The 23563-nt window shown below is 37.5% G+C and overlaps 1 protein-coding gene across 1 annotated transcript; it reads left to right on the top strand.

Annotated features, from left to right (window-relative positions):
* Positions 1 to 16320: 16320 nt before the first annotated feature.
* Positions 16321 to 21921, top strand: LOC126428034 (GATA zinc finger domain-containing protein 14-like). Its single transcript, XM_050089912.1, has 5 exons — positions 16321 to 16866; positions 17119 to 17215; positions 17696 to 18171; positions 21686 to 21717; positions 21879 to 21921. Exons 1-5 carry the CDS (start codon positions 16321 to 16323, stop codon positions 21919 to 21921), a joined length of 1194 nt encoding a protein of 397 aa, XP_049945869.1.
* The last annotated feature ends 1642 nt before the right edge of the window (positions 21922 to 23563 follow it).

The following is a 23563-nucleotide window of genomic DNA, read 5'->3' as shown; positions in this document are numbered from 1 at the left end:
CGACTTCAGTACACGAAGACTGACTCTTCTTACTGTCTATGTTTTGAACCATTCCTGTGACACTAGTTATAGATTCCGATGCTACACTCCAGGTTTACTGTATCCCTTGGACCTTCTTATTGACGATGAAACACAGAAATTGCATCGGAATTAAATACAATAGACACAATGCCGACTTAAGGACAAGAAGACTGACCCTTCTTACTGACTATGGTTTGAACCATTCCTGTGACACCAGTTATAGATTCCGATGCTTCACTTCAGGTTTATTGTATCCCTCTGACATTCTTATTGACGATGAAACACAGAAATTACATCGGAATTAAACACAAAAAGCACAATGCCGACTTAAGTACTAAAATACTGACTCTTCTTACTGACTATGTTTTGAACCATTCCTGTGACACTAGTTATAGATTCCGATGCTTCACTTCAGGTTTATTGTATCCCTCTGACCTTCTTATTGACGATGAAACACAGAAATTGCATCGGAATTAAATAAAAAAGGCAAAATGCCGACCTAAGTACACGAAGACTGACTCTTCTTACTGTCAATGTTTTGAACCATTCCTGTGACACTAGTTATAGATTCCGATGCTACACTCGAGGTTTACTGTATCCCTTGGTCCTTCTTATTGACGATGAAACACAGAAATTGCATCGGAATTAAATACAGTAGGCACAATGCCGACTTAAGGACATGAAGACTGACTCTTCTTACTGACTATGTTTTGAACCATTCCTGAGACACTAGTTATAGATTACGATGCTTCACTTAACGTTTACTGTATCCCTTGGACCTTCTTATTGACGATGAAACACAGAAATTGCATCGGAATTAAATACAAAAGGCAAAATGCCGACTTAAGTACACGACGACTGACTCTTCTTACTTTCTATGTTATGAACCATTCCTGTGACACTAGTTATAGATTCCGATGCTACACTCCAGGTTTACTGTATCCCTTGGACCTTCTTATTGACGATGAAACACAGAAATTGCATCGGAATTCAATACAAAAGGCCCAATGCCGACTTAAGGACAAGAAGACTGACTCTTCTTACTGTCTATGTTTTCAACCATTTCTGTGACACTAGTTATAAATTCCGATGCTACACTGCAGATTTACTGTATCCCTTGGACCTTCTTATTGACGATAAAACACAGAAATTGCATCGGAATTAAATACAAAAGGCACAATGCCGACTTAAGTACAAGAAGTCTGACTCTTCCTACTGTCTATGTTTTGAGCCATTCCTGTGACACTAGTTTTGGATTCCGATGCTTCACTTCATGCTTACTGTATACCTCGGACCTTCTTATTGACGATGAAACACAGAAATTGCATCGGAATTAAATACAAAAGACACAACGCCGACTTAAGTACCAGAAGACTGACTGTTCCAACTGTCTATGTTTTGAACCATTCCTGTGACACTAGTTATAGATTCCAATGCTTCACTTCAGGTTTACTGTATCCATCTGACCGTCATATTGACGATGAAACACAGAAATTGCATCGGAATCAAATAGAAAACTCACAATGCCGAATTAAGTACTAGAAGCCTGACTCTTCCTACTGTCTATGTTTTGAACCATTCCTGTGACACTAGTTATAGATTCCGATGCTTCACTTCAGGTTTACTGTATCCCTTGGACCATCTAATTGACGATGAAACACAGAAATTGCATTGGAATTCAGTACAAAAGGCACAATGCCGACTTAACTACAAGAAGACTGACTCTTCGTACTGACTATGCTTTGAACCATTCCTGTGACACTAGTTATAGATTACGATTCTTCACTTCAGGATTACTGTATCCCGCTGACCTTCTTAGTGACGAAGAAACACAGAAATTGCATCGGAATTAAATACAAAAAGCACAATGCCGATTTAAGTACAAGTATACAGACTCATCTTACTGTCTATGTTTTGAACCGTCCCTGTGACACTAGTTATAGATTCCGATGCTTCACTCCAGGTTTACTGTATCCCTTGGACCTTCTTATTGACGATGAAACACAGAAATTGCATCGGAAAGAAATACAAAAGGCACAATGCCGACTTATGTAAAAGGAGGCTGACTCTTCTTACTGTCTATGATTTGAACCATTCCTGTTACACTAGTTATGGATTCCGATGCTTTACTCCAGGTTTACTGTATCCCTTGGATCTTCTTATTGACGATGAACCACAGAAATTGCATCCGAATTAAATAGAAAATGCACAATGATGACTTAAGTACAAGAAGACTGACTATTCTAACTGACTATGCTTTGAACCATTCCTGTGACACTAGTTATAGATTCCGATGCTTCACTTTAGGATTACTGTATCCCTCTGACCTTCTTATTGACGATGAAACACAGTAATTGCATCGGAATTAAATACAAAATTCACAATGCCGACTTAAGTACAAGACGACTGACTCTTCCTACTGTCTATGCTTTGAACCATTCCTGTGACACTAGTTATAGATTCCGATACTTCACTTCAGGTTTACTGTATCCCTCTGACCTTATTGCCGATGAAACACAGATATTGCACCAGAATCAAATACAAAAGGCTCAATGCCGACTTAATACAAGAAGACTGACTCTTCCTACTGTCTACGTTTTGAACCATACCTGTGACACTAGATATAGATTCCGATGCTTCACTTCAGAATTACTGTATCCCTTGGACCTTATTATTGACGATGAAACACAGAAATTGCATCGGAATTAAATAAAAAAGGCAAATTGCCGACTTAAGTACACGAAGACTGACTCTTCTTACTGTCTATGTTTTGAACCATTCCTGTGACACTAGATATAGATTCCGATGCTTCACCTCAGGTTTACTGTATCCATTGGACCTTATTATTGACGATGAAACACAGAAATTGCATCGGAATTAAATAAAAAAGGCATAATGCCGACTTAAGTACACGAAGACTGACTCTTCTTACTGTCTATGTTTTGAACCATTCCTGTGACACTAGTTATAGATTCCGATGCTACACTCGAGGTTTACTGTATCCCTTGGTCCTTCTTATTGACGATGAAACACAGAAATTGCATCGGAATTAAATACAGTAGGCACAATGCCGACTTAAGGACATGAAGACTGACTCTTCTTACTGACTATGTTTTGAACCATTCCTGAGACACTAGTTATAGATTCCGATGCTTCACTTCAGGTTTATTGTATCCCTCTGACCTTCTTATTGACGATGAAACACAGAAATTGCATCGGAATTAAATACAAAAGGCACTATGCCGACTTAAGTACAAGAAGACTGACTCTTCTTACTGTCTATGTTTTGAACCACTCCTGTGACACTAGTTATAGATTCCGATGCTTCACTTCAGATTTACTGTATCCCTTGGACCTTCTTATTGACGATGAAACACAGAAATTGCATCGGAAGTAAATACAAAAGGCACAATGCCGACTTAAGTACAAGAAGACTGACGCTTCCTACTGTCTATGTTTTCAACCATTCCTGTGACACTAGTTATAGATTACGCTGCTTCACTTCACGTTTACTGTATCCCTTGGACCTTCTTATTGACGATGAAACACAGAAATTGCATCGGAATTAAATACAAAATTCACAATGCCGACTTAAGTACAAGACGTCTGATTCTTCCTACTGTCTATGTTTTAAACCATTACTGTGACACTAGTTATAGATTCCGATGCTTCACTCCAGGATTACTGTATCCCTTGGACCTTCTCAATGACGATGAAACACAGAAATTGCATCGGAATTAAATACAAAAGGCAGAATGCAAACTTAAGTACAAGAAGGCTGACTCTTCCTACTGTCTATGCTTTGAACCATTCCTGTGACACTAGATATAGATTCCGATGCTTCACTTCAGAATTACTGTATCCCTTGGACCTTACTATTGACGATGAAACACAGAAATTGCATCGGAATTAAATAAACAAGGCAAAATGCCGACTTAAGTACAAGAAGACTGACTCTTCCTACTGTCTATGTTTTGAACCATTCCTGTGACACTAGATATAGATTCCGATGCTTCACTTCAGAATTACTGTATCCCTTGGACCTTATTATTGACGATGAAACACAGAAATTGCATCGGAATTAAATAAAAAAGGCAAAATGCCGACTTAAGTACACGCAGACTTACTCTTCTTACTGTCTATGTTATGAACCATTCCTGTGACACTAGTTATAGATTCCGATGCTTCACTCCAGGTTTGCTGGATCCCTTGGACCTTCTTATTGACGATGAAACACAGAAATTGCATCGGAATTAAATACAAAAGGCACAATGCCGACTGAAGTACAAGAAGACTGACTCTTCCTACTGTCTATGTTTTGAACCATTCCTGTGACACTAGTTTTGGATTCCGATGCTTCACTTCAGATTTACTGTATCCCTCTGACCTTCTTATTGACGATGAAACACAGAAATTGCATCGGAATTAAATACAAAAGGCACAATGCCGACTTAAGTACAAGACGTCTGAATCTTCCTACTGTCTATGTTTTGAACCATTCCTGTGACACTAGTTATAGATTCCGATACTTCACTTCAGGTTTACTGTATCCCTCTGACCTTATTGCCGATGAAACACAGATATTGCATCGGAATCAAATACAAAAGGCTCAATGCCGACTTAAGTACAAGAAGACTGACTCTTCCTACTGTCTATGTTTTGAACCATTCCTGTGACACTAGATATAGATTCCGATGCTTCACTTCAGAATTACTGTATCCCTTGGACCTTATTATTGACGATGAAACACAGAAATTGCATCGGAATTAAATAAAAAAGGCAAAATGCCGACTTAAGTACACGAAGACTGACTCTTCTTACTGTCTATGTTTTGAACCATTCCTGTGACACTAGATATAGATTCCGATGCTTCACCTCAGGTTTACTGTATCCCTTGGACCTAATTATTGACGATGAAACACAGAAATTGCATCGGAATTAAATAAAAAAGGCAAAATGCCGACTTAAGTACACGAAGACTGACTCTTCTTACTGTCTATGTTTTGAACCATTCCTGTGACACTAGTTATAGATTCCGATGCTTCACTTCAGATTTACTGTATCCCTTGGACCTTCATATTGACGATGAAACACAGAAATTGCATCGGAATGAAATACAAAAGGCACAATGCCGACTTAAGTACAAGAAGACTGACGCTTCCTACTGCCAATGTTTTCAACCATTCCTGTGACACTAGTTATAGATTACGATGCTTCACTTCACGTTTACTGTATCCCTTGGACCTTCTTATTGACGATGAAACACAGAAATTGCATCGGAATTAAATACAAAAGGCACAATGCCGAGTTAAGTACATGAAGACCGACTCTTCCTACTGACTATGTTTTGAACCATTCCTGTGACACTAGTTATAGATTTCGATGCTTCACTTGAGGTTTATTGTATCCCTTGGACCTTCTTATTGACGATGAAACACAGAAATTGCATCGGAATTTAATACAAAAGGCACAATGCCGACTTAAGTACAAGACGACTGACTGTTCTTACTGTCTATGTTTTGAACCATTCCTGTGACACTAGTTATAGTTTCCGATGCTACACTCCAGGTTTACTGTATCCCTTGGACCTTCTTATTGACGATGAAACACAGAAATTGCATCGGAATTAAATACAAAAGGCACAATGCCGACTTAAGTACAAGAAGACTGACTCTTCCTACTGTCTATGTTTTGAGCCATTCCTGTGACACTAGTTTTGGATTCCGATGCTTCACTTCAGGTTTACTGTATCCCTTGGACCTTCTTGTTGCCTATGAAAGACAGACATTGCATCGGGATTAAATACAAAACGCACAATGCCGACTTAAGTACAAGACGTCTGATTCTTCCTACTGTCAATGCTTTGAACCATTACTGTGACACTAGTTATAGATTCCGATGCTTCACTCCAGGATTACTGTATCCCTTGGACCTTCTCAATGACGATGAAACACAGAAATTGCATCGGAATTAAATACAAAAGGCACAATGCAGACTTAAGTACAAGTAGACTAACTCTTCTTACTGTCTATACTTTGAACCATTCCTTTGACACTAGTTATAGATTCCGATGCTTCACTGCAGGTTTACTGTATCCCTTGGACCTTCTTGTTGCCGATGAAACACAGACATTGCATCGGGATTAAATACAAAACGCACAATGCCGACTTAAGTACAAGACGTCTGATTCTTCCTTCTGTCTATGTTTTGAACCATTACTGTGACAGTAGTTATAGATTCCGATGCTTCACTCCAGGATTACTGTATCCCTTGGACCTTCTTATTGACGATGAAACACAGTAATTGCATCGGAATTAAATACAAAAGGCACAATGCCGACATAAGGCAAAGAAGACTGACTCTTCTTACTGACTACGGTTTTAACCATTCCTGTGACACTAGCTAAAGAATTCCGATGCTTCACTTCAGGTTTACTGTATACCTCGGACCTTCTTATATACGATGAAACACAGAAATTGCATCGGAATTAAATACAAAAGACACAACGCCGACTTAAGTACCAGAAGACTGACTGTTCCAACTGTCTATGTTTTGAACCATTCCTGTGACACTAGTTATAGATTCCAATGCTTCACTTCAGGTTTACTGTATCCATCTGACCGTCTTATTGACGATGAAACACAGAAATTGCATCGGAATCAAATAGAAAAGGCACAATGCCGACTTAAGTACTAGAAGCCTGACTCTTCCTAATGTCTATGTTTTGAACCATTCCTGTGACACTAGTTATAGATTCCGATGCTTCACTTCAGGTTTACTGTATCCCTTGGACCATCTTATTGACGATGAAACACAGAAATTGCATTGGAATTCAGTACAAAAGGCACAATGCCGATTTAACTACAAGAAGACTGACTCTTCGTACTGACTATGCTTTGAACCATTTCTGTGACACTAGTTATAGATTCCGATGCTTCACTCCAGGTTTACTGTATCCCTTGGACCTTCTCAATGACGATGAAACACAGAAATTGCATCGGAATTAAATACAAAAGGCACAATGCAGACTTAAGTACAAGTAGACTAACTCTTCTTACTGTCTATGATTTGAACCATTCCTGTAACACTAGTTATGGATTCCGATGCTTCACTCCAGGTTTACTGTATCCCTTGGACCTTCTTATTGACGATGAAACACAGAAATTGCATCCGAATTAAATAGAAAATGCACAATGATGACTTAAGTACAAGAAGCCTGACTATTCTAACTGACTATGCTTTGAATCATTCCTGTGACACTAGTTATAGATTCCGATGCTTCACTTCAGAATTACTGTATCCCTTGGACCTTATTATTGACGATGAATCACAGAAATTGTATCGGAATTAAATAAAAAAGGCAAAATGCCGACTTAAATACACGAAGACTGACTCTTCTTACTGTCTATGTTTTGAACCATTCCTGTGACACTAGATATAGATTCCGATGCTTCACTTCAGGTTTACTGTATCCCTTGGACCTTATTATTTACGATGAAACACAGAAATTGCATCGGAATTAAATAAAAAAGGCAAAATGCCGACTTAAGTACACGAAGACTGACTCTTCTTACTGTCTATGTTTTGAACCATTCCTGTGACACTAGTTATAGATTCCGATGCTACACTCGAGGATTACTGTATCCCTGTGACCTTCTTATTGACGATGAAACACAGATATTGTATCGGAATTAAATACAAAAGGCACAATGAAGACTTAAGTACAAGAAGACTTACACTTCTTACTGTCTATGTTATGAACCATTCCTGTGACACTAGTTACAGATTCCCATGCTTCACTCCAGGTTTACTGGATCCCTTGGACCTTCTTATTGACGAGAAACACAGAAATTGATTCGGAATTAAATACAAAAGGCACAATGCCGACTGAAGTACAAGAAGACTGACTCTTCCTACTGTCTATGTTTTGAACCATTCCTGTGACACTAGTTTTGGATTCCGATGCTTCACTTCAGGTTTACTGTATCCCTCTGACCTTCTTATTGACGATGAAACACAGAAATTGCATCGGAATTAAATACAAAAGGCACAATGCCGACTTAAGTACAAGACGACTGACTCTTCCTACTGTCTATGTTTTGAACCATTCCTGTGACACTAGATATAGATTCCGATGCTTCACTTCAGAATTACTGTATCCCTTGGACCTTATTATTGACGATGAATCACAGAAATTGTATCGGAATTAAATAAAAAAGGCAAAATGCCGACTTAAATACACGAAGACTGACTCTTCTTACTGTCTATGTTTTGAACCATTCCTGTGACACTAGATATAGATTCCGATGCTTCACTTCAGGTTTACTGTATCCCTTGGACCTTATTATTTACGATGAAACACAGAAATTGCATCGGAATTAAATAAAAAAGGCAAAATGCCGACTTAAGTACACGAAGACTGACTCTTCTTACTGTCTATGTTTTGAACCATTCCTGTGACACTAGTTATAGATTCCGATGCTACACTCGAGGTTTACTGTATCCCTTGGTCCTTCTTATTGACGATGAAACACAGAAATTGCATCGGCATTAAATACAGTAGGCACAATGCTGACTTAAGGACATGAAGACTGACTCTACTTACTGACTATGTTTCGAACCATTCCTGTGACACTAGTTATAGATTCCGATGCTTCACTTCAGGTTTATTGTATCCCTCTGACCTTCTTATTGACGATGAAACACAGAAATTGCATTGGAATTAAATACAAAAGGCACTATGCCGACTTAAATACAAGAAGACTGACTCTTCTTACTGTCTATGTTTTGAACCATTCCTGTGACACTAGTTATAGTTTCCGATGCTTCACTTGAGGTTTACTGTATCCCTTGGACCTTCTTATTGACGATGAAACACAGAAATTGCATCGGAATTAAATACAAAAGGCACAATGCCGAGTTAAGTACATGAAGACCGACTCTTCCTACTGACTATGTTTTGATCCATTCCTGTGACACTAGTTATAGATTCCGAGGTTTCACTTGAGGTTTACTGTATCCCTTGGACCTTCTTATTGACGATGAAACACAGAAATTGCATCGGAATTTAATACAAAAGGCACAATGCCGAATTAAGTACAAGAAGACTGACACTTCTTACTGTCTATGTTTTGAGACATTACTGTGACACTAGTTATAGATTCCGATGCTTCACTCCAGGTTTACTTCATCCCTCTGACCTTCTTATTGACGATCAAACACAGAAAATTGATCGGAATTAAATACAAAAGGCACAATGCCGACTCAAGTACAAGAAGACTGGCTCTGCTTATTGTCTATGATTTGAACCGTTCCTGTGACACAAGTTATAGATTCCGATGCTTCACTTCAGGTTTACTGTATTCCTCTGACCTTCTAATTGACGATGAAACACAGAAATTGTATCGGAATTATATAGAAAAGGCACATTGCCGACTTAAGTACAAGAAGACTGACGCTTCCTACTGTCTATGATTTCAACCATTCCTGTGACACTAGTTATAGATTACGATGCTTCACTTCACGTTTACTGTATCCCTTGGGCCATCTTATTGACGATGAAACACACAAATTGCATTGGAATTCAGTACAAAAGGCACAATGCCGACTTAACTACAAGAAGACTGACTCTTCGTACTGACTATGCTTTGAACCATTCCTGTGACACTAGTTATAGATTCCGATTCTTCACTTCAGGATTACTGTATCCCTCTGACCTTCTTAGTGACGATGGGACACAGAAATTGCATCGGAATGAAATACAAAAGGCACAATGCCGACTTAAGTAAAAGGAGGCTGACTCTTCTTTCTGTCTATGATTTGAACCATTCCTGTGACACTAGTTATGGATTCCGATGCTTCACTCCAGGTTTGCTGTATCCCTTGGACCTTATTATTGACGATGAAACACAGAAATTGCATCCGAATTAAATAGAAAATGCACAATGATGACTTAAGTACAAGAAGACTGACTATTCTTACTGACTATGCTTTGAACCATACCTGTGACACTAGTTATAGGTTCCGATGCTTCACTTTAGGATGACTGTATCCCTCTGAACTTCTTATTGACGATGAAACACAGATATTGTATCGGAATTAAATACAAAAGGCACAATGCCGACTTAAGTACAAGAAGACTGACTCTTCTTACTGACTATGTTTTGATCCATTCCTGTGACACTAGTTATAGATTCCGATTCTTCACTCAAGGTTTACTGTATCCCTTGGACCTTCTTATTGACGATGAAACACAGAAATTGCATCGGAATTAAATACAAAAGGCACAATGCCGACTAAAGTACAGGAAGACTGACTCTTCTATCAGTCTATGTTTTGAACCATTCCTGTGACACTAGTTATAGATTCCGGTGCTTCACTCCAGGTTTACTGTTTTCCTGGGACCTTCTTATTGACGATGAAACACTGGAATTGCATCATAATTAAATAGAAAAGGCACAATGCCGATTTAAGTACAAGAAGACTGACGTTTCTTATTTACTATGTTTTGAACTGTTTCTGTGACACTAGTTAAAGATTCCGATGCTTCACTTGAGGTTTACTGTATCCCTTGGACCTTCTTATTGACGATGAAACACAGAAATTGCATCGGAAATAAATAGAAAAGGCACAATGCCGACTTAAGTACAAGAAGACTGACTCTTCTTACTGACTATGTTATGAACCATTCCTGTGACACTAGTTATAGATTCCAATGCTTCACTTCAGGTTTACTGTTTCTTTTGGACCTTCTTATTGACGATGAAACACGGAGATTGCATCGGAATTAAATACAAAAGGCACAATGCCGACTTAAGTACAAGAACACTGACTCTTCCTACTGTCTATGTTTGAACCATTCCTGTGACACCAGTTATAGATTCCGATGCTTGACTTCAGCTTTACTGTATCCCTCTGACCTTCTTATTGACGATGAAACACAGAAATTGCATCGGAATTAAATACAAAAGGCACAATGCCGACTAAAGTACAAGAAGTCTGACTCTTCTTACTGTCTATGATTTGAACCATCCTTGTGACACTAGTTATAGATTCCGATGCTTCACTCCAGGTTTACAGTATCCCTTGGTCTTTCTTATTGACGATGAAACACAGAAATTGCATCGGAATTAAATACAAAAGGCACAATGCCGACTTAAGTACAAGAAGACTGTCTCTTCCTACTGTCTATGTTTTGAACCATTCCTGTGACACTAGTTATAGATTCCGATGCTTCACTTCAGGTTTACTGTATCCCTCTGACCTTATTGCCGATGAAACACAGAAACTGCATCGGAATTAAATACAAAAGGCACAATGCCGACTTAAGGACCAGAAGACTGACTCTTCTTACTGTCTATGTTTTGAACCATTCCTGTGACACTATTTATAGATTCCGATGCTTCACTTCAGGTTTACTGTTTCTTTTGGACCTACTTATTGACGATGAAACACAGAGATTGCATCGGAATTAAATACAAAAGGCACAATGCCAACTTAAGTACAAGAAGACTGACTCTTCTTACTGACTATGTTTTGAACCTTTCCTGTGACACTAGTTATAGATTCCGATGCTTCACCCCAGGTTTACTGTATCCCTTGGACATCCGTATTGACGATGAAACACAGAAATTGCATCAGAATTAAACAGAAAATGCACAATGATGACTTAAGTACTAGAAGACTGACTCTTCTTACTGACTATGCTTTGAACCATTCCTGTGACACTAGTTATAGAATCCGATGCTTCACTTCAGGATTACTGTATCCCTCTGACCTTCTTATTGACGATGAAACACAGAAATTGCATAGGAATTAAATACAAAAGGCACAATGCCGACTAGAGTACAAGAAGTCTGACTCTTCTTACTGTCTATGTTTGAACCATTCCTGTGACACTATTTGTAGATTCCGATGCTTCACTTCAGGTTTACTGTATCCCTTGGACCTTCTTATTGACGATGAAACACAGAAATTGCATTGGAATTCATTACAAAAGGCACAATGCCGACTTAACTACAAGAAGATTGACTCTTCTTACTGACTATGCTTTGAACCATTCCTGTGACTCTAGTTATAGATTCCGATGCTTAACTTCAGGATTACTGTATCCCTCTGGCCTTCTTAGTGACGATGAAACACAGAAATAGCATCGGAATTAAATACAAAAAGCACAATGCCGACTTAAGTACAAGAATACTGACTCATCTTACTGTCTATGTTTTGAACCGTTCCTGTGACACTAGTTATAGATTCCGATGCTTCACTCCAGGTTCACTGTATCCCTTGGACATTCGTATTGACGATGAAACACAGAAATTGCATCGGAATTAAATACATAAGGCACAATGCCGACTTAAGTACAAGAAGACTGACTCTTCTTACTGACTATGTTTTGAACCATTCCTGTGACACTAGTTATGGATTCCGATGCTTCACTTCAGGTTTACTGTATCCCTCTGACCTTCGTATTGACGATGAAACAAAGAAATTGCATCGCAATTAAATACAAAATACACAATGCCGAATTAAGTACAAGAAGACTGACACTTCTTACTGTCTATTATAGAACCAATCCTGTGACACTAGTTATAGACTCCGATGCTTCACTCCAGGTTTACTGTATCCCTTGGACCTTCTAATTATCGATCAAACACAGAAATTGCATCGGAATTAAATACAAAAGGCACAATGCCGACTTAAGTGAAAGTAGTCTGACTCTTCTTACTGTCTATGATTTGAACCATTCCTGTGACACTTGTTATAGATTCCGATGCTTCACTTTAGGATTACTGTACCCCTCTGATCTTCTTACTGACGATGAAACACAGAAATTGCATCGGAATTAAATACAAAAGGCACAATGCAGAATTAAGTACAAGAAGACTGACTCTTCTTACTGTCTAAGTTTTGATCCATTCCTGTGACACTAGTTATAGATTCCGATGCTTCATTCCAGGTTTACTGTATCCCTTGGACCTTCTTATTGACGATGAAACACAGAAATTGCATCGGAATTAAATACAAAAGGCACAATGCCAACTAAAGTACAAGAAGACTGACTCTTCTAACAGTCTATGTTTTGAACCATTCCTGTGACACTAGTTATAGATTCCGTTGCTTGTCTCCATGTTTACTGTTTCCCTTGGACCTTCTTATTGACGATGAAACACAGGAATTGCATCATAATTAAATAGAAAAGGCACAATTCCGACTTAAGTATAGGAAAACTGACGCTTCTTACTGAATATGTTTTGAACCATTCCTGTGACACTAGTTATAGATTCCGATGCTTCACTTGAGGTTTACTGTATCCCTTGGACCATCATATTGACGATGAAACACAGAAATTGCATCGGAATTAAATACAAAAGGCACAATGCCGACTTAAGGACAAGAAGACTGACTCTTCTTATTGACTATGTTTTGAACCATTCCAGTGACACTAGCTATAGATTCCGATGCTACACTTCAGGTTTACTGTATCCCTCTGACCTTCTTATTGACGATGAAACACAGAAATTGCATCGGAATTAAATAGGAAAGGCACAATGAGGAATTAAGAACAAGAAGACTGACTCTTCTTACTGACTATGTTTTGAACCATTCCTGTGACACTAGTTATAGATTCCGATGCTTCACTTCAGGTTTATTGTATCCCTTGGACCTTCTTATTGACGATGAAACACAGAAATTGCATCGGAATTAAGTAGAAAAGGCACAATGTCGACTTAAGTACAAGAAGACTGTCTCTTCTAATTGTCTATGTTTTGAACCATTCCTGTGACACTAGTTATAGATTACGATGCTTCACTCCAGGTTTACTGTATCCCTTGGACCTTCTTATTGACGATGAAATACAGAAATTGCATCGGAATTAAATAGAAAATGCACAATGATGACTTAAGTTCAAGAAGACTGACTATTCTTACTGACTATGCTTTGAACCATTCCTGTGACACTTGTTATAGATTACGATGCTTCACTTTAGGATTACTGTACCCCTCTGACCTTCCTACTGACGATGAAACACAGATATTGCATCGGAATTAAATACAAAAGGCACAATGACGACTTAAGTACAAGAAGACTGACTCTTATTACTGTCTATGTTTTGAACCATCCCTGTGACACTAGTTATAAATTCCGATGCTACACACCAGGTTTACTGGATCCCTTGGTCCTTCTTATTGACGAAGAAACACAGAAATTGCATCGGAATTGAATCCAAAATCTAAATTCCGACTTAAGTACAAGAAGACTGACTCTTCTTACTGACTATGTTTTGATCCATTCCTGTGACACTAGTTATAGATTCCGATGCTTCATTCCAGGTTTACTGTATCCCTTGGACCTTCTTATTGACGATGAAACACAGAAATTGCATCGGAATTAAATACGAAAGGCACAATGAGGAATTAAGAACAAGAAGACTGACGCTTCTTACTGACTATGTTTTGAACCATTCCTGTGACACTAGTTATAGGTTCCGATGCTTCACTTCAGGTTTATTGTATCGCTTGGACCTTCTTATTGACGATGAAACACAGAAATTGCATCGGAATTAAGTAGAAAAGGCACAATGTCGTCTTAAGTACAAGAAGACTGACTCTTCTTATTGTCTATGTTTTGAACCATTCCTGTGACACTAGTTATAGATTCCGATGCTTCACTCCAGGTTTACTGTATCCCTTGGACCTTCTTATTGACGATGAAACACAGAAATTGCATCGGAATTAAATAGAAAAGGCGCAATGCCGACTTAAGTAAAAGAAGACTGACTCTTCTTAATGACTATGTTTTGAACCAATCCTGTGACACTAGTTATAGATTACGATGCTTCACTTCAGGTTTACTGTATACCTTGGACCTTCTTATTGACGATGAAACACAGAAATTGCATCGGAATTAAATTCAAAAGGCAAAATGCCGACTTAAGTACAAGAAGATTGACTCTTCCTACTGTCTATGTTGTGAACCGTTTCTGTGACACTAGTTTTGGATTCCGATGCTTCACTTCAGGTTTACTGTATCCCTCTGATCTTCTTATTGACGATGAAAGACAGAAATTGCATCGGAATTAAATACAAAAGGCACAATGCCGACTTAAGGACAAGAAGACTGACTCTTCTTACTGACTATGTTTTGAAATATTCCTGTGACACTATTTAAGGAACCATTTGCACTCGAGCACAGACAATATTTAATTTAGTTAACTTAGATTATATGTATCTATTTTTTAAGACAAGAGAATGCAAAATAAAGCAATTAACACCGCTCTCTTGTCACAGCCAGTAGGCATCAACACTCTCATGTCATTCGTTGTCCTAGAAGGACTTAATATTTTATGCGGCTCCACAGTTAGCCATATTGATATTTATTAGCAGAAAAGAGGCGCAGAATTAATAAGTCGCTCTCATTTGTGAATGATCTGCCTTTATTTATCTAGAATTTTACGTAAGTGTAATTTATATCGTAATGTATATGTTGAAATGAATATATGTTTATTTAATCGTATGCTTTTCTTTGTTTTAGTAGTTTTAGTCACTCCATTTTCATGATTGATGCTGAGGTCAGATATCAGACTCTGTCTACAAAAAAAAATACATAATGAGCCCTGGCTACATTCCGTACATCTTCGGACGTGCGAAGCTCGATTAATTCACGGCGTAAAATTTTAATCCCTCAATTACTTATCCAAACAAATAACAATTATTATTATTACAAATTATTATTATATTTTATTATTATTTTATTTTATATTTTTTATTTGTTACACTGGCGACTATGTGCCAGGACTCATTATTGTATCTGTACTACAACTAATTGTTCTTTTTCATGTACATCCTGACCGGTGACGAGAATATTGAAGAAAACGAATAAAATCTGGAGAGAATTTGGACTGGAAATGCCATCTTCGCATCAAGACGACATGTACGGTAAGACGCAGCACTTGCGCATCCACAATTGATTCCAAGCACATTTTTCATTCAAAATTATTTTTCTCAGCATTAAATTAAATATTCAGTTTCCATTCAGTAATTTTTTCCAAATTCCGCGAAATCTCATTATTCAGACGATTACATTCCGATCCAACAATACGCAAGTTACATTGCACAATATGGCCGACATAGTACAAGATTCAAGCAACATGGCTAGTCACCATTAACACGTATGCTACTTTCGATCTTTAAAGTCATCTCTCAATCATTCTCAGTCATTTAAACACACACATAGGCAGTACATTTTCACACTACGCGTTTAAACGATTTTTTTTCTTGCACACAATTTACTCACAATATGGTAAAAACTCGACACCAGTACACAATGGAACAACAATCAAGTAATGCAAACATGGATACACAGACACATTCAGACACAGAAATTAATACAGACACGCAAACACATCAAAATAATCCGCTACAGACACAAATAAACGCCGAGAGGAGCAATTCAGAACCAAACCTGACAGACCACGTCACGTCTAATGACGCGGCGGGGGCAAGTTCATTTTGCAATCAAAATTTTGGCGCTATACTGAATTCAATTTTGGAAGGCATATCCAATATTAAACAAGATAATGACGAAAAATTCTCACAATTAATGACAGACAATGCAGCCTTCAGAAATGACATAAAATCAGACTTCGCCATACTGACTCAAAAGGTAGATGAAATTAATACACGTCTTTCCAAACAGGTCGACGATCTTACGGAAAAATTCGAAAATTTAGAATTACGACAAAGCGACAATGCCAATCACATCCATGACTTGACAAAAACCTGTGAAACTATTAATTGCAAACTAGAATCAAACACGCACGCATGTGACGAAATTAATTTAAAGGTGAATACAATAGAAACAAACGTAGCTGACATTCACAAACAGATTCACACAACAATACAGATAGAGGCTGAACCCCATTTGTCTCGCATTAATTCACAATTTAAAGAATGGACGGCACACAAAGACGAAATTTTTGAAGAATGTATACAAAACAAATTGCCACATATTGTGCACGATTCTGTAGTGGAATACATGAACAACAATAGGCAAGTAATCGATGACGATATGCAAACAAAGACAACTCAATGTCAGGTACAACCCAATAGTACACCCAGGGAAGAATTCAATGATTACACGGAAAGAAACAGACGAACACGTAACAAAGAAGAAGAAAGTCTATTCAAGCACCGTAAATTCCAACCTTTTATACCAGGCAAAAACGCTGTACACCCTGTCATCTTCTTAAAAGCTTTTAGGAACGCATTCCCACGTTCGTGGAGCGACCACAAACGCATTGCGTACGTTGTGGATTACATTCAAGGGGACGCTGCTGTCTGGGCTTACCATGAAAGCGACAGATGTGTAACATACGAGCAGTTTGAACGCGCCTTCTTGAATAAGTTTTGGTCACCCACTGTGCAGGAACGCATCCGCAAACAAGTCACTGAACCCGAACACTTCAATCCTAAAAACGGCAACCTGCGCAGATATTTCGAGAAGTACCTAAACATGACACACTTCCTTAATGAACCAGTGAAACCAAAAGATGTGATCCGATCACTGAAAGCAAGACTTCCTTTTAATATTAAAGAGAAATTACTGTACTTACCGGACGACGATCCTGAATATTTTTTGGAAAAGTTAGATGCTGTTGATTTACTATATGAAGAACAAGAACCAACACACAACTCACGCAGTAGGAATCAACATGTCTACATTGCTACATTACCAAACACACAGCAAAATTCACAACACACAGTAAACATGCAAAACAGTCACCACAACTCACAGCTGCACACAAACAACAACTACAACTATACACAGGGAGATAACCCGTACAAAAAACGAAGAAACAACAATTTTAATTCAAGAAGCAATAATGGAAACAACAACGGACACAAAGCAAAACACAAACACTGGCAAAGAAACAACAACACAGATTACACAAGAAATGGAACACTTACACCGCACTTTAATCAGAACGACAACCAGTATGATGTGAGACAGTGGCAAACACCGCAACCGCCACCACAAAATCATATTCAGATGCCACAAGGGAATTTTGCGCAAACAAGCAACACAAACCAACAAGTGACTTCAGCCAAACGAAACCAGACAGGTGATTGGCAAAGACAATATCCAAATGTAAATATTATTGAGGTAGCTAATGAAACTACAACTACACTTACCAATGACCAGACAAACCAGGTAAACTAGAACCAGTCATTACTGAGCCCCAGGTCGTGACTGAGGAACATTTGGGGGGCAACTTCAATTTAGAAACTATGTTTGAATACACACTTGCTAGTGAAACTGTGAAACAAGAAAAATTAACATTTACACAACAAGAGTTGCCTACACTATTCTTAAGATATAATGAAAGTGGAAACTTAGCTGATGATCTGATAAATGACAACACACAATGTCACAATGTAAAGAAAAGATTTGTACTGTCTTCCACCTCAGGCATTGTAGGAGGTATACCTACTAACATAATTATTGATACAGGAGCTGCTGTCAGTGTGATTTCTCACAATTTTTATACTATGATGGAGAAAACTTCTAAGATACCAGAGTTCCCAGTTCAGAACTGTTTAATATTAACTGCATTAGGTAATAAGTCAAGTAGAGTTAATAAGCAGGTATTTGTGACTGTTAATATGGGAAATGGAATCGTACAATGGCCTTTCCTAGTTGTCCAAAACCTTGCTGCCAATTGTATATTGGGTATTGATTTTCTTTGCGAGAAGGACTGTACTATAGACTTCTCCAAAGGCATTTGTTATTTTAAGTATGAAGGCAGAGACATAGTTTTGAACTTGGACACTCGACTAGTAGACCATAACAAGCACTGTTCTGGCTACAAGATACAGATTATACGTGAGACTGACATAGATTCCACACAGCAACCTGTATCACACGGTGAGGTAGTGAATGATGTACTTACACAAATTAATTCTAAGTTATCAGAATGTGATGCTATTAATGAAGAGGAGAGATCCCAGCTTAAACATATTTTACTTAAGAATAAGGATGTTTTCACTAGTAAGCCAGGTAGGATCAACACATATATGTATACGATTGAAGTCAAGCCTCACCAAATCTATTACCACAAGTCATACAATGTACCTCTAGCTCTGCGACCTGCAGTTTGGGAAGAACTAAAGAAAATGATTACATGGAATATTATAGAACCATCAACATCTCCATATTGTAGCCCTTTGCATGTAGTGAAAAGACACAATGGAAGTATCAGGTTAGTATTAGATGCAAGAGCTATCAACCAAATTATCTTACCTGTGAGGACACAACCAGAAAATCTTGACGAACAACTTCAGAAGTTCTTGGATGCAAAATATTTCTCTACAATAGACCTTAAAAATTCGTTTTGGCAGGTGCCAATAAGCAAAGAATCCAGAAAATATACAGCCTTTATGTTTGGTGGCAGAACTTATCAATTTTGTGTATTACCATTTGGCCTAAATGTAAGCTCAGGAGTATTCACTACTGCACTAAACTCTGTACTCGGTGATGATTTACTAGAGACTGTTACACACTATGTAGATGACATACTGATTGCCTCAAAAACCTGGAAGGATCACACTGATACCCTGAACACTTTGCTATGCAGATTCACACAAGCTGGTATCACTGCCAATATTTGTAAATCTAGATTTGCTTGTTGTGAGATCAAATACCTAGGACACATCATCAACACACAAGGCATTAAACCTGACCCTTCAAAATTAGATGCTATCAGACATTTCCCCACTCCCACTAATAAGAAACAGTTAAAATCATTTCTCGGTCTATGCTCATTTTTCAGACGATTCATACCTAAACAGTTACTCAATAGCAGATACTTACTAAACTTATTAAAGAAGAACCAGGTATGGATTTGGAATCAAGACTGTGAAAATGACTTTACTAAAATCAAAGAAGCCTTAGTAAATTCTAACATGCTGGAACATCCAGACTTCAATTTGAACTTTTGTATTGCTTGTGATGCATCAAACATTGGTTTGGGATGTTGTTTATTTCAACTTGTTAATACAGAAACTTCAGAACATATTAAGATCATTGGTTTTGCCAGTCGTACTTTAACAGAATGTGAAAGATCTTACTCCACCACAGAATTGGAAACATTATCTATTATATGGGCATTTAAAAAGTTTAATTATTATCTGTATGGAAGACACACCATTATATACACTGACCATCAAGCACTTACATTCCTTTTGTCATGTAAACTCATTCATCCTAGGCTTACACGATGGGCACTTGCATTACAGAATTACTCTTTTGAAATCAAGCACATCAAGGGAAAAGACAACATAATAGCTGACACACTTTCAAGACTACTGCAAGGATTACATCATAACAATACAGACTTTGAGAACACACACGATTACAGAATACTACTCATGCAAGACAAGCAGTTTACACAATACTACATAGACCTATGCAAGAACATGGCAACACTACAAGATTCAGATCCACACTGGTACAAAATAAAACAAATCATAGTACAACAACACAATGACACTTTACAAGACAGATACATGTTACACAACAACATACTTTTCTACAAAAGACACACAAATGCTACTAACTGGTGCGTTTGCATACCACAAGATTCTGTACACAATCTCGTTGCACACACTCACACAGTTTGGGGACACTACGGAACAAAGAAATGTCTAAACAAGTTACATACATATTGCTATTTTCCAAACATGAGAAGAAAAATACATGATGTTATCAGCAAATGTCTCATATGTCAAAAATCCAAGCCACAAAATCAATCCACCAAAACAGATTTGCACTCTATCTTACCTACTGGACCTAGAGAGATACTTTGTACAGATGTTAGCGGACCTCATCCAACTAGCATCGGAGGTTGCAAATACATTCTAGCATTTTATGACATATTTTCTAAGCACATCAAACTTTTTGCCATTAAGTCACCCACAGCAAACACCATCATCAGAAGATTCACGAATGATTACATGCCATACTGTGGAAAACCTAAAGCCATTCTATCAGATAACGCCAAGTATTATGTAGGATTCACCTGGAGAAAATTTCTAAAGGACAATAACATTAAGAGCATCTTTATTTCAAAGTTTCATGCATCAGCCAACCCTTGTGAGAGAGTTTTTAGAGAATTAAATAGATTCATGAGAACTTATACCTCAACACAGCACACAAACTGGATACATTACCTAGCACTTTTCGAGGAAATACACAACAATTTAAATATATACAACACACCCTACACTCCCAGAGAAATCATGTTTGACACAAAGGAAACTAATGAATGGAGCAACCCACTACCAAAATTTTCTGACACCAAACCTTCACACGAGGAAAAGGTAAGGGAAGTACTTATGGCAATTACTGAACAAGCTGACATTAGAAATAAGAACTATGGTGCTAATCTGAAAAGAAGGCAAAACTTTACAATAGGCATGCAAGTTTTACTTAAGACCCACTACAAATCGTCATTACCTCTAAAACGTAATGTTAAGTGGCGTCCGCTATATGAAGGTCCTTACACAATCATTGATATACCACATCCTGGAGCATATCTGTTACAAAACCCCAAGAATAAGAGAATTTTAGGTTTGTACCCTCACAAAGATTTGAAAACGTTTAGCCCTTAGCAGAGTATGCTGATACAAAAACAAGGTAAGTCACATCTGGTACTTCAAGCTGGAAGAAGAAGAAGATATAAGCTATAATCTTAAGTATCTACATTTTACAGCAGCAGCAAGAAGATAAGACACAGGAAGAACTAACAATTTTCATGCAAAGCACAGTTACTGATTATATTTGTTAATACCTTGCAGACAAGCTGACAGACTAAATGACCGGAGACAATTGCTGCTCTGAACCTGATATATTAATTGGCATGATAGACACTTGATTTTCTATTCACACTCACACCACAATCCACATGAACACAACATGCACAAAAAAAAAAAAAAAAAAAACTCTACAGGAAATGACAAATGAAATTAATTGAGCAAGGCTATATACTTTATTTTATTTGTAAATGATACTTTGTGCATGTGCTAATTTGGAATTGATTGTGGATGTGACGTGTCGTGTCTTATTGTAATCATGACTTTTCAGGACAGATCATCTCAAGGATGTTTTCTAACCTATTATGAAATTTTATGTTGCAGGAAACATTTAATGAGGAAGAACACTTATTGTGTAGTACTGATGTAAAGGAAAATATACTTAAAAGGAAAACTTTATTAAAAAGGGGAAGAGACCTATAAAAGAAAATGGATTTTCTGAATGTATCACAATACACTGAACCTATTAGATATTTTTTTTTTTATGTCTGACCCATATATATTTGTAAATATCTAGTTTAATGCAACTGAAAAATATAAAATATTTATATGTATTACGAAACAATGTAGTGTAAATGTATAGATACATGTTTCACAGAAAATTTTTATATCTATGTAAATATGTAACAGAAAACTGTACTCAAAGTGAAGTGATATCTGTTATGTTTTGTGCTCTCTGTTGTGAACGAACATTTTGTTTTGCAACGAACAATGTATGAATAAGTTGTGTGCAAATATTAAAAAAAAACGGTTCACTGCGCTCATGATGGGACACTATAGGTGACGTGAGTAGCAAAACCACGGCACACTTTTCGGCGAAACGACGACACAATATCCAGGAGACGACATAAGCTTTTTGGAAGACGAAATATGGAGGTTATTGAGTAGATGTAACACGGACTGGTCAGTATGGAACCACTGACACCATGAATTCCTACCAAGACGAAACCACATTTTTAACTACGTCTTCCAAAGCACGCTTCATTGCGGGACTGTTGATCTCCAACTTCTTTCTTCAAGAACTTTCGTCTCAATGTAAACAAAAAGTGTGACACGTGACATTTATTTAAAAGTGCAAAGACTTTAGCACAGTATAAAACTTTACTAACAAGTGACATTCTAAAGAGAATATGTTCACACATCTCTGAATATGCACAAAACCATTAATTAATTTTATTTATTGAATGAACATGTGTAATAACATTTTGAAGTGAAAGAGAACAACGGACTATATGCTCAACAAAATTTTTACAAAGTAACAGCACAAGTGAATACGAACTATGAAATTCGTTATTGTCTGTGTACAACTGTTACATAAAATTGAGAACTATATACAGGGTAACAGTGATAGCACTGAGCCACTTCGTTGGCTTCCGATACTGGAGTTTCCGAGTTCGATACTGCCTGGAAGCAAATATATTTATTTTTTCTTTTCACTTTCATTGATCTTGTATGTAAATATTATTTATGTATTTTTGTGGATGTATGACATTTTATGATATTTTAAGTATGTTGAATCTGTGAAACAAGATACGTAATAACTTATGATTGATGACATGACAAATAAAGAAAATACGTCAACAAATTGCTCAGCTGCAGGTGGTACACCTTTGCTCTCGCAATTTGGGGAGCAGTTTAAGGAACCATTTGCACTCGAGCACAGACAATAT

The sequence above is a fragment of the Schistocerca serialis genome, chromosome 12 (assembly GCF_023864345.2).
Source record: "Schistocerca serialis cubense isolate TAMUIC-IGC-003099 chromosome 12, iqSchSeri2.2, whole genome shotgun sequence".
Taxonomy (NCBI): domain Eukaryota; kingdom Metazoa; phylum Arthropoda; class Insecta; order Orthoptera; family Acrididae; genus Schistocerca; species Schistocerca serialis.
This window is presented reverse-complemented; position numbering and strand designations above follow the sequence as displayed.